The 13,713-nt window shown below is 41.2% G+C and overlaps 1 protein-coding gene across 1 annotated transcript in view; it reads left to right on the forward strand.

Annotated features, from left to right (window-relative positions):
* The window catches only part of HPSE (heparanase), a 37,075-nt gene extending 33,106 nt beyond the window's left edge, over nt 1–3,969 (forward strand). The window contains exon 12 of the mRNA XM_081812210.1: nt 2,385–3,969. Coding sequence (XP_081668336.1) covers nt 2,385–2,544 — 160 coding nt within the window. The 3' untranslated portion in view covers nt 2,545–3,969. The remainder of the gene's footprint in view (nt 1–2,384) is intronic.
* The last annotated feature ends 9,744 nt before the right edge of the window (nt 3,970–13,713 follow it).

The following is a 13,713-nucleotide window of genomic DNA, read 5'->3' on the forward strand; positions in this document are numbered from 1 at the left end:
TGAAACAAGATACTACCCTCGAATAAAACCTTACCCTGATTTACCCAGCCCAGTGCAGAAATAATCCACGTTTTAAGCTTATTCTCAGTGTACTGACAGCATCCTTTAGCTATTTTTACAGTTGATTGAACAGTGTAGCCAGATGGTCTTGGGTATTATCTTGCCCATATTTCATCATCTGAACCCAGAGCACTATTTATTTGCAATGGGGAGATTTCCCTTTAAGCTCTGTGGCCTCTCCTAAAAGCATTTCTGAAACTTTTTTACATACCTTTGAAAAAATGGGTCTCAAATTCATGCAGAACAGCTCTTACTACTGGCATTTGGAGGTGTTTTCAAGGCTATTTTTGTTGGTGGTTTCCTGATGACGGTCATGGCCTTGCCTTCCCCATCCCATCTAAAAATGGATGTGATATAGGCGTTAAAACAAAACTCATGCGCGTGTGGACCGAGTGCAAATGCAGGACGGGCTTGATAGCCCCTAGCACAATCATGGCTATCTTTTTCAGTCTGTAGGTACAGAGCCCAGAGCTGGGCAGCTAACCAAGGTTGAACGGAAACCAGTTTTTCTGCTGACGGACACTTAGTGAGGATGGAGTTTGAGAGATCTTTAAAGATGAAAATTAAAATAATTCTAAACTGGAAACAACCAAATGTCTAACACTAGACAATTACTAAGCTAATATGCTCACACAATGGAATACTGTACAGCTGTTAAAGTGATGCAGATGTGTGTAAGCAAATGTTAAGGGAAAAAGAATCAAGTTTTTTTTTTCTTAAAGATTTTATTTATTTATTTATAGAACAGAGAGACACAGCGAGAGAGGGAACACAAGCAGGGGAAGTGGGAGAGGGAGAAGCAGGCTTCCCGCCGAGCAGGGAGCCCGATGTGGGGCTCGATCCCAGGACCCCGGGATCATGACCTGAGCCGAAGGCAGACGCTTAACGCCTGAGCCACCCAGGCGCCCCTAAAAGAATCAAGTTTTAAGAGACCATGTACGGTATGCTCGTTCTTGTTTAAATGAAAATATGCACATGTATACATAAAAGAGATGAAAAGAGATGAAGGAATATACATCAAAATATTAAAAATGGTTAGGATGAATTAGCAGATTATTTTGTTATATTTATTTATCAGAATAATGATGACGACAGATATTACTTTTGCCGTGCTTACTATATGCAAGGCACTCCTGTAAGTGATCTACATAAATACATGTATTATGTATATGACATACATATAACTCTGACATTAACCAATTTTCAACAATAAAACTGTTTTTCATATTGTAAAAACTTCATAATGTAAAAAGCACTTGAGAAAAAGATCATAGAGATATAAGCATCGTTTAGAATTATGGAATTAACTATCAGTGGAACTAAAAGCAGACTAAAAGTTTTCTTTATAAGCCCTTGTTTATATTGGATTTATTGCTCTGAGCATGTATTAATTTGATTTAAATAATAATAAATATGCACAAAAATAACACTTGTCCTTAAAATATTTTTCGAATTTTTTTGACTCGGTTTTGAATTTGAATTCCAACAGTGGAATACAAAGAAAACATACATTTTTTTTGGAATCTGTGGTTTAATGAAACAGAATTATTTTTGTTTCACTCTGGCAATATATATTCTTCCAAAATATCTTAACAACATAAGATATGCAAATGAATGTACATCACCCTGAGGAATGGGGAGTTAGAGGGTTTATGGGCACAGTTATAAGCAGGAAATTTCATTGCCATTTTTAATGTTAAATTTGTGAAATTTACATTCCATTCTATATATCTATTTGCCTTTTATAAAAATTTTTCCAATGATTTACCAACAGATACAATTGCCACAAATCCAGAAGTTATGTCACGTTTATCTTTTTTATACCTCCATCATAGTGCCTAGTATAGATTATGTGTGTTCCATTTTCTGTAATGGGCCAGTTAGTAAGTATTTCAGGCTTTTGCAGGCCATATGGTCTCTGTCACAATGACTCAGCTCTCCCAGTGTTGCTTAGAGATCATCTGGGTCAAATATTTACCCGATATAGTAGTGAAATACAAGTTATATAATATAGGCTGTCACAAATTTTTTTGGTCTTAAAAAGACATCACGGGGCGCCTGGGTGGCTCAGTCGTTAAGCATCTGCCTTCGGCTCAGGTCATGATCCCGGGGTCCTGGGATTGAGCCCCGCATCGGGCTCCCTGCTCGTCGGGAAGCCTGCTTCTCCCTCTCCCACTCCCCCTGCTTGTGTTCCCTCTCTCACTGTCTCTCTCTGTCAAATAAATAAATAAAATCTTAAAAAAAACCCAAAACATCACAACTTTTGTAGAGAAGTTGGAGCACACATGACTGGGCTAACTCGGATGTATCTTCCCCCTTTGCAGATCCGTCCAGCTCAATGGTCAAACTCTGAAGATGGTGGATGATCACACCCTCCCGGCTTTGACAGAAAAAGCTCTCCGCCCAGGAAGTTCTCTGGGCTTGCCAGCGTTCTCATATGGATTTTTTGTGATAAAAAATGCTAAAGTTACTGCTTGCCTCTGAAAATGAAAGGCATACACTAGCCCTGAGATTGAATTTTTCAAGTACATTTATCGATAAGAGGAAAGCAAAACCCAAGCTATAGGAAGGCAAGCAGATACATTACAAATCAACTAGTGGGAGCTTCAGGGACCCTGGGACACTCTCCGTGCAAGATTTAGCACGGTCCTTTGTTCTAAGTAGACCACTGCTAATAATACCTTGTGCCAAACACTATGTTTAGTGCTTTGCATGTTCTATTTTTATTTAAGGTTATTAAAAAGGTATGTGGGTACTCCCAATACAGCCAGAAGGCAAGTAAGTGAAGGCTATATGATTAATTTTAAGTGCTTAGTTGTTTTTATCTTAAAAAACAGTTATTAAAAGATTGCAGGATTCCTTATTCTATACGCTGTCTCTATGCAGTTTACTGCCACAATCTTCAAATTGTCTATAAATGAGAGAGACAGTCTCTTTTCACCTAAACAGAGCTAAATTCAACTGCTGCTTCTCTTCTCTCTGTTCTGTCTTTGTCAACAATACTGTGAGAGACAACAGACGGTTAGAAGTGATAGTACAAAAAAAGAATTAACGACAATTCAGAGGGACTGGATTATGTAAACATCAAATGAAATTTTACAGTGACTGTAAATGAAATTGATTTGCCAAGAGGAGAAAATGTAATTCAATACATTATAACCACCTGTTAATGTTTACTTTTAATCTACCTTTAGTTCTTGTTTTCGTTGAGAAACTTTTGGCTGCAAGTAGCAGAAAACTGTGATTCAAATGGCTTAAACCATTAGCACATTTATAATCCTACATAACAAGAAGTTCAAGTAGGGAGGGCTCAGGATGTCACCAAGGAATCAGGTCCTTTGCATCTCCCTGCTCTGTCACATTTAGTGTTGGCTTCATTCTAAGCTGGTGGCATGATGTCTGGAGTTATTCCATGGATCCATGCAGACCCGGCAGCAGCTAGAGAAAGATGAGCAACTTTTTCTGCCTCTCCTTCACAGACTTGAAGAACCCTTTCTCAGAGGTTCTCTCAGCAGACCTCTCCTCAAGTCTCCTCATGTCTTACTGGTCAGGAATGGGTCACATGGCCACTCTCCCCAGTCACTACCAACACCAATGAGATCCGTATAATTGTCTCCTCCTAATCTTTTGGAATGGAGAGGGTGCTGGGAAGTCTATGGCACTGACCACTATAGTTTTGTGTTTTTATCAGTGACAGAAGGTATTATTTTCTCCTGTATCTTAATTTTTAGAAATATAATTCTCTTTATATTTATGCCTGCTAGGAATATTGTCTCAATTAAACTTAGGTACATTTATAAGGAGCTAAAGACAGAACCTAGAGTTTGGATGCTTCAATACCCCTAAATTTTATATATAAGTAGTTTTTATATTTTCACATTTAAAATAAAGTAATTTTTATAACCTCAATATTGCATGATTATTCTTTTAATAAAACTTAAGCCTGAAAAAAAAACACAAAACCTTAAGCCTGCAGATCCCTACATTTAGAAGCCTTATTTTCCTTCAGCACTAACACCTGCTACCTTTATCTGTCCTTGCCACCTCCCCCACTGGAGAAGAGTTGACCTTGAAGAAAAGAGATCATCAGGTACAAACACAATTTCCTCCTTCATCATGTAGGTTTAATCATGATCAAAGTCCTGTCCTGTCTGTTTTTCTTTTCCCTGTCCCCTCTGCCACTTAATAAATTTAAAGCCTAATTTCTCATTGTATTATTATAATAATCTCTTAACTGTTCTCCCTGACTTTGCTTAAAATTCTTAAATGGCTCTCCATCTCTTACAGTCACAATAAGGTGCTCCATAACCTGGCACCTGCCTCTTTCTTCAGCCTCAACTCTTACTCTTGCGAAGAATTCTGTTCTCCTGGGCACCTGGGTGGCTCAGTCGTTAAGCGTCTGCCTTCGGCTCAGGTCATGATCCCAGGGTCCTGGTATCGAGCCCCGCATCAGGCTCCCTGCTCAGCGGGGACCCTCTACCCTTGCTCCTCCCCCCAGCTCATGCTCTCTCTCTCTCTGTCAAATAAATAAATTCTTAAAAAAAAAGTATTCTGTTCTGCCACCCACACACTGGTTGGGGGTCTGAACCTACAGCCCCCTGTACCTTTGGTGATGCTCCTGTTCTCCACGCGGACTGATGTTAAGTCTCCTGGGCGCCTGGGTGGCTCAGTTGGTTAAGCGACTGCCTTCAGCTCAGGTCATGGTCCCGGAGTCCTGGGATCGAGTCCCACATCGGGCTCCAAGCTCAGCGGGGAGCCTGCTTCTCCCTCTGACCCTCTCTCCTCTCATGCTGTTTCTCTCTCTCAAATAAATAAATAAATAAAATCTTTAAAAAAAAAAAGTCTCCTCTCTTGGTGGCAAACTTCCACATTTATTAAGACCTTCCCAAGCACCAGTTCCCACAATTCCCCTATCCTTTAAGTAGCTTTAGTCCCATTACTCTGTTCCTTTAGCAGTTGTACATTTACTATGGCACTTATGGTGCATTTTAATTATATCCATATATCTTTTTTTAAAAGATTTTATTTATTTATTTGACAGAGAGAGAGAGAGGGAACACAAGCAGGGGGAACAGCAGAGGGAGAGGGAGAAGCAGGCTTCCCGCAGAGCAAGGAGCCCGATGCGGGGCTCCATCCCAGGACCCCAGGATCATGACCTGAGCCGAAGGCAGACGCTTAACTGACTGAGCCACCCAGGCGCCCCTCCATATATCTTTCCAACTTGACTCCAGGCTCATAACAAAGAGGTACAATATCTTAAATCATCTTTGTATTCCCCGTGCTTCACATATAATAGTCTGTCACACAGCAGCACTCAGATGTTTCCTTAATGACAGCAAAGAACACATTTGAAACTAGCTTAGGTATTTTGATTTTTAATATACAGAAAAAGTTAATGATATTTCAACCTGAGAAGGTATTGTCTATTACCTTTGAAGAGTCTTTTAAAAATTATCACTAATGAGCTCTTACTAATGGCAGATGGTTATGTGAAAAACTGGGGGCGTGGTTGTATGAAGAAAGGAATGCTCTTAGTTATACATTAATGAATATTTTTTAAAAGATTTATTTATTCATTTTGGAGGGGCAGAAGGAGAGAATCCTGAAGCCAACTCCCCACTGAGCATGGAGCCCCACGCAGGGCTCCATCCCAGGACCCTGAGATCATGACCTGAGCCGAAATCAAGGGCCGGCCACTTAACCGACTGGGCCACCCAGGCACCCCTATATTAATGAATATTAACTGAGTTAATATTAAGGTTTTAAATTTCCTTAGAGAAAGCTCTTGCCCACACCCTTCCACTGGTATTTAATTCATCAAATACATTTATTTCCTACAACTTACCATATTGGTTCCAATTTATTTTGTCTTTTATTTTGGCCCTGTGGGTCATTTCATCTCCCTGGTATCGGGAAATTCCGGGTCCTGTTGTGAAGCTCGTGTATTCAGGGCTTGTCTGTTAGTAATGGCACTCATTTTCCTTTCCTTTTTTTTTTTTTTTAACTCTGATGTGTCTCATCAGGCTGTTGAATCACCTCACGATTGGTAAATCTTTTAATTATCCTTCTAACCAGAATTTTAATTGCCAATGAAATTAATGTAAACACCCATCTGTCTTATCTGACAGCACAATACAAAATCAAAGCAGGAGTGTTTAAAAATAAGTAACAGAATGAATAACTAGTTTCAACTGTAAATATCTTTAGTGATCTTTTAGAAAACGTTACTGATGATGTGTAGACCAGCTCATGCAGTGTATGCCTTAGAAAAACATAATAGCAATAATAATAATTCCCATACCTGCTCCATGTCTGGGTCAGAGATTTGGGGTTTTTGTCAAGGATAAGATACTCGGTCTTGTCCTTTTCCAATGTTACTCCATTCTCAATTTTACCTACATGGGTTGGAAAACCCTGGAGAAATTTAGATACTTAAAAATTTAACAGCGTTTTGGGCACCTGGGTGGCTCAGTTGGTTAAGCGACTGCCTTCGGCTCAGGTCATGATCCTGGAGTCCCGGGATCGAGTCCCGCGTCGGGCTCCCTGCTCGGCGGGGAGTCTGCTTCTCCCTCTCCCACTCCCCGTTTGTGTTCCCTCTCTCGCTGTGTCTTTCTCTGTCAAATAAATAAATAAAATCTTTAAAAAAAAAAATTTAACAGCGTTTTTAAAAAACCTTTTCTATTATTGTCATTATTATTATTACAAGATTAAATGCCTATTAAATGCTATAGATTTTTATGACACCTTTGATTTAAATCAAATTTGTGGGGCTTCCTGCTCAGCAGGGCGTCTGCTACTCCCTCTGCTCCTTACCCTGCTCATGCTCTCTTTCTTTCACTCTCTGTTTCAGATAAGTGAATAAAATCTTAAAAAAATATCTAAAATCTAAAAAAATCTTTAAAGAATCTTAAAAAAATAAACATCTCAAAAAAACCCAAAATGATAATAAAATCTATATAACTACATCTCATACAAAAATATCATTTCTCTATGCCAAAGTTACAAATTTACTCTGCTGGCCACAGTTAACAGAATTACCTATTCAGATCCACTGTACCAAGTAAGGCAATAATCAGGTTTTTAGAGAGTCTAGAAACAGGATACAGAACCACTACTGTGTTGGGTTCAATCTCTTCTCATGGTTAGGTGTCAGATGCTGGGATTGTCCAAAGAAAGCCTGCAACAGGGACTTGGGGACAGGTAGTTTTCAGAAAGAGATTTCAGGAAGCAGGGGTGAGAGATCAAGGAGAGTGGAGTGGAAGAGAAAGAAAATTAAGGTTTGTTGCTGAGTTTACTGCAGTATGCAATGAGTGCACGGTTCCACTGGTACGACTGAGAAGCATATGGGATTTTTCTCTTATTTATTTATTCATTATTTTTATTACTTTTTAAAAATTTTATTTGTCAGAGAGAGAGAGAGAGCACACAAGCAGGGGGAACAGCAGAGGCAGAGGGAGAAGCAGGCTCCCTGCTGAGCAGGGAGCACGATGCGGGGCTCCATCCCAGGACCCTGGGATCATGACCTGAGCTGAAGGCAGCTGCTTAACCGACTGAGCCACCCAGGCGCCCCAGAATTTTTCTTTTATTATTCTCAGATTTCTCAGCAGCTATCATTTTATAGTTACTTGTCAATTACAATTTCTATAAAGAACATCAACTTCAAATTAAATTGTTTTAATGCCTGAAGCAATTATAGTTAATGATTCTACTATTTAAGCTTGAAAGACACTTTCACACTTTTATTTTTTTTTCAAGGGTGAATGGGTTCCTTTTATTTAGGGTTAGATAGGGAAGCCTTGTCATGGGCTGTAGAGGCGGGGATAAGGTTGCACACGCGCCTTAAGTAAACATGCTTACTATACTTGCACATACACTGTATGTTATGTAAATGAGGCTGAGTCTCCTTAGGTGGTCATCAGTCATTCTAGAGGTCACTTCTTTGTCTGTCTGTAGAGATGCAAGTCAGAAGTTAAGCTCAAACTGGTCTGGGCGGGGTGGAGGTCTTGCCTGAGCAGTCAGATCCCTCCAGGGGCGATTTCGCTTTCCATTTGCCTGAGTTAAGCTCTACTTTCCAGCTTATCTCTTAAGGAAAAATGTGGGACAAAGGTCCATGAGTAGAAGCAGTTGGGCAGGTCTAGCTGGTGACAGTTTTGTCTAACAGCGACATATCACAGTAAGGACCAAAAAAAAAAAAGATTCATGATGGAAGGCTTGCTGAAAACTCACAACTACGAGATTTCTTTCTGTCCCTCTCCACTGTGGTGTCTAAATGTGGTCTCTCCCTATCAGATGGGCGCGATGATCCCGTGGCAGCTTGGCAGCTTGGTAGCTTGGCAGCATGGTGCAGGCAGTGAAAAGAATTCACCTGGGTGGCTCAGTCAGTTAAGCATCTCCCCCCGGCCCAGGTCATGATCCCAGGGTCCTGGGATCGAGTCCCGCATTGGGCTCCCTGCTCAGCGGGGAGCCTGCATCTCCCCCTGCCGGCCGCTCCCCCTGGTTGTGCTCGCTCTCTTTTTTTTAATCATCATTTCACTGTGAAGTAACAGAGGCTTTAATGCTCCTTTGAAGTCAAAAGAGATGTTTTCCACAGCAGGTGCTCCCCATTTATATGAACTTAACATGTTTCTGCCCTGCTTTTGTATTCACTTTGTTGTGACATTTTGTTTGGTTCAGGTGTATGAAGAAAATCTGGTTTCACACAAGACAGTCCTCCAGAGGCTCTACATGCACATTTTCATGGTAGAACTTCACTTTAGATTGATCAGGTAGGGACAGAATGGTTTGGGATCTCACAAGCAGCAGTTATAAGTAATTCTCCCTTGGATAATCAGTATCTTTGTTACAGGATTTCTTCTTTAGTGCCTGTGGTTCTTGATCACGCTGCTTGGTAGAATGAAGAGGTAGACCTGAGGAAGAATGGTGGGCAACAAAGCGAGGTTTATGGAGTGATAGTGAAGCTTATAGTACAAAGCTCCCCCAAAGAGGGAGGGGACCTGAGATGGTTTCCATTGGAGTTTCTTTCTTTCTTTTTTTTTTTAAAGATTTTATTTATTTGACAGAGAAAGACACAGCGAGAGAGGGAAACACAAGCAGGGGGAGTGGGAGAGGGAGAAGCAGGCTCCCAAGGAGCAGGGAGCCCAATGCGGAACTCGATCCCAGGACCCTGGAATCATGACCTGAGCCCAAGGCAGACGCTTCACGACTGAGCCACCCAGGCGCCCCTCCATTGGAGTTTCTAAGTCTAGGTGTTTTTACGGGCTTGTTGGTGGACTGTTTTAATCTGATTAACCCTCCTTGAGCCTGTCACCCAACTGGGTTTTTGTCATCTACCTATCACATGGGAAAGGGTGGAGGGCTCCTTTCAAGGTGGTGTAAAATGCTTTTAAGGGTGGTTTCCTCTTAGGGTGGGGGCCCCCTTGTCCTTGCCTGGCTTTCTTTCAACTATCCATCATCATCTTCAGAGAGAAATTTTTTTTTAGATTTTATTTATTTGACAGAGAGCACAAGCAGGGGGAGCGGGAGAGGGAGATCAGCAGGGAGCCCGATGCAGATGCAGGGCTCGATCCCAGGACCCTGGGATCATGACCTGAGCTGAAGGCAGACGCTTAACCATCTGAGCCACCCAGGCGCCCTTCAGAGAGAAATTTTTGAGTCTTACCTTGAATAGTATACACTTGGTTGCCAAATTGAGATAGACTACTAATGATCTTATTCTTAAATATATATACTTTATTCAGAGGTCAGCGGACTATTGCCTATGGGCCATAATACTTTATTAAAACACAGCAGTATTCATTCATTTTGAAGCAGGAGAGCTAGGTTCTTGTCTCACGAAGTTGAAGAATGAATCTTGCGGACAACGGAGAGTGAGTAAAAGAGATAGAAGTTTATTAAGTGAAGATACAGAAAAAGCTCTCAAGAGCGAGAGGGGTCCCAACAGGGTTGCCCCACTTTTGCAACTTTAACATCCCATGTGGGGAGTCAAATTATTTTTTAATTTTTTTTTAAGATTTTATTTATTTGAGCAGGAGAGAGGGGAAGTGCAGAGGGAGAGAGAGAAGCCGACTCTCCGCTGAGCAGCAAGCCCAACCTGGGACTCTATCCCAGGACCCTGGGATCATGATCTGAGCCGAAGGCAGATTCTTAACTGACTGAGCCACCCTGGTGCCCCAAATGATTTTTTTTAATCTAAAATACCTTCTTTTGGACTCACCCCCCAAATCAGAGGAAACAGCAGAGAAGTAAAAATTGTTCTAAGGATCAAATATTATGATGAGTACAGAAGTACTTAAAATATGTAAATCTATTGAAGGATACACTTACATTAGCCTTCTCTTATCCACAGGAGGTAGTTGCCGAGACCCCCAGTGGATGCCTAAAACCACAGGTAGTACCAAGCCCTAAATATGCTATGTTTTTTCTATGCACACATACTATGATAAAGTTTAGTTTATAACTGATAAAGAGTTAAGAATAATAACTAATAATAAAATAGAACAATTGTAACAATATACTATAATAAAAATTATGTGAATGTGGTCTCCCTCTCTCTCTCAAAGTATCTTACTGTACTGTACTCACCCTTCTTATGAGATGATAAAATGCCTGCATGATGAGATGAAGTGAAGTAAATTATGTAGGCATTGTGATGTAGCATTAGGTTCCTATTGACCTCTGTTGATATATCAGAAGGAAGATCATCTGCTCTTGGATGATGATTGACCTCGGGTAAGTGAAACCATGGAAAGTGAAATCATGGAGGCAGGGTTGGGGTGGGGTGGGGTGGGGCGGAAGGATTACCACAAGTGAAATGTTCTGGTTGACTCCTCATTTGAACAAATATTTGTGGAGTGAATGCATTTATTCACCATCTACTAGGTACTATGCTCCTGTATCAGGCAGGATTCTCTAGAGAAATAAAACCAGGAGATTCTATAGGAGAATTTATATATAAATATAAATATATAGATATGATTTATTTTAAGACATTGGCTCACATAGGTAGGGAGGCTGACAAGTCCAACATCTGCAGAGTAGACCAGCAAGCTAGAGACCTAGGAAAGAGCCCCAGGAGACTCAGGGAGGCTGGAGATGAAGTTCAATAACCAATGGCCAATGATTTAATCAATAGTGCCTGTACAATGAAGCCTTGATAAAAACTCTTGAACAACAAGATTCAGAGTGCTTCCTGGTTGTTGAACATGTTGATGTGGCAGGGCGATGGTTTACTCTGACTCCACAGGGACCCGTCTGTGTTTTGGACCCTTCTGAACCTCGCCCTATGTACCTCTTCATCTGGCTGTTAACTTGTATCTTCTACGATAAACTGCAATCATAAATGTAGTGCTTCCTTGAGTTCTGGGACTCATTCTAGATCATTATCAAATCTGAGGGAGGATCACAGGAATGCCTAAATCTGTAATCCATACGGCAGAAGTGCAGTTAGACTGAAGACTCCATTTGTTACTTGGCATCTGAGGTAGAGGTAGTCTTGGGGGACTGAGCTTAAGTCTTGGGGGACTTAACTTATGGGGTCTGCACTAACTCCGTCCAATGAGTTACAGAATTGAATTGAATTGTAGGACACATAGGTGGTTTCAGAGAATAGGAGAACTGGAAATTGTTGGGGAAACAACACAGAACTTAACCTAGGAGCCTAGTTTGGGCTATAACCACGTGTCCCTTTCAGGGAGATAAAAAATTTTATTATCCTTCTGGATCAGAGCAATTCACTAAACAAATGGATATATCTGATCTTCTTGGTATATAAAAGATAAAATACTTCTAGGGGAAGTGAAGGCAAACATTCTCTATCGTTATACTATATACATCTCTATGCCAGGAGGTTAGTGCTTTTTATAGGAGCACCGAGAAATTCGGGAAGATCTATTTCCCTACTCTGCAGAACTTTGTATGTGCTTTTAGACTAGCACATCCTGCCTCCATCCCTCTCCTCTTCCTATCCTATCTTGGCTTAGTTACTTTGGACCTGAGCTTCAGATCTCAGACCACACATCACTTCTTCTGGAAGACTTTCTTGGCCTCACCACGCCAAGCTCAGCAAGATGTTCCCCCAGAGTGCTCCCACAGTGCCCTGGGTCTAGAGAACACAGCACTGTCACCTAGTATAGAACACTGTTTTCCCCTCTAGTCTGTGTGCTCCTTGACAATAGGACTTTCCCCCCTTGACATGCCCTATGCTAAGTACAGTGCTTTCATGAAACAAGAATTCAATACATATTTTGTTAAATTTTGTTAAATATCTAACTCTAAGGAGTTTACAATCAAAATGAGAACATGAAATTAGTATAATACAAAGGAAAATTACTTAAATTCTGTAAAACAGAAAAAAGCAAAGTTCTACTAGTATTTAAGGAGAGAAAAATTGTATATAGTTGAAGGACTATGTCTACAGCTCCAAATGCCACGGCAGTAGTAATGGAAAGTTACTGCTCTCTCATGTAACGTTCAGTGGTAGAGTGTAATCAAAGAAAATACTTAACTCAGAAACTCAACTTTCACCTTCATCCCTTCCCCCCCACCCCAATTCCCCCCACTCCCCACCCCAATCCAGCTCTAGGGCTCTTTCTCCAACAAACACAAAAACTGCTCTGATGACAGGTCTAATGATTGCTCTAAAGTAATGAGCCCACCAAGGAAGCTAGAAGCCTAGCTCCAGACAAGGGCACTCTCATTGATGGTGACAATTGCAGATCATGTCTGGGAAGAGCACTTTTGCACCAAGCTGCAGAGGAAGGGCTGTCCGCTCTGAAAGTTTCAGTTTTCTCTGTACCTCCCCAGACTTCCTTTCATCAGAGACAGGACAATGCACAGCATTCTCACTCCAAATTTAAATCTTCTAAAAATGATGAAAAGGAAAGGAAGGGGTACCTGGGTGGCTCAGTCAGTTAAGTGTCTGCCTTCAGCTCAGGTCATGATCCCAGGGCTCTCTGCTCAGCAGGGAGTCTGCTTCTCCCTCTCCCGGCCCTCCCCCCTCCCCGCCCCCCCCCCCCCCCGCTTGCTCACTCTCCCTTCCTCTCTTTCTCTGAAATAAATAAATAAAATCTTTAAAAATAAAAAGGAAAGGAAAAGGTGGGATTTTCCCCTCAACTCTACATAAATATACACTGAAAGGCTTCCAAGAAATATAACTAAGGATCACATGATATAGATATATTCCACTTTGGGCACAATCTAGATCCTTGATATGCTTTGATATACAGAAACCCATCTTTCCAAAGGCCAAGGCAATTATATAGCAAAATTTCCCAATGCCTTGATCCCTCCGTCTACAATCAGCGAACAAGCGGTGAGCTAGTTTTGTAGAATTATTAAGGACTGCCCCCTCCTCGCCACCACTGGAGACTCAAGATAGCACAGAATCACTGGTTTTAAGGAAAAGAGCTTAAAGACTAACTCAATTCTCTAGAATACTACAATGCAGATGAGTGACTTACCTACGGTTACTAAGTGGTTAAATGGGATAATACATGCATAGCGCCTGTTAACAGCGCCTGGCGGACAGCGCTATCCGAGAATTGTCTATAATTAAGAGCACGACCGGATGTTCTAGCTGCAGGCTCTTACCATCCCACAAGCTCACTGCCTCTTGATTACACAAACTCCTCTGAACTGTCAAATTTAAGGTTTTCA

Source organism: Leptonychotes weddellii, chromosome 2, assembly GCF_054177405.1.
Source record: "Leptonychotes weddellii isolate Sample4059 chromosome 2, ASM5417740v2, whole genome shotgun sequence".
Lineage (NCBI taxonomy): Eukaryota > Metazoa > Chordata > Mammalia > Carnivora > Phocidae > Leptonychotes > Leptonychotes weddellii.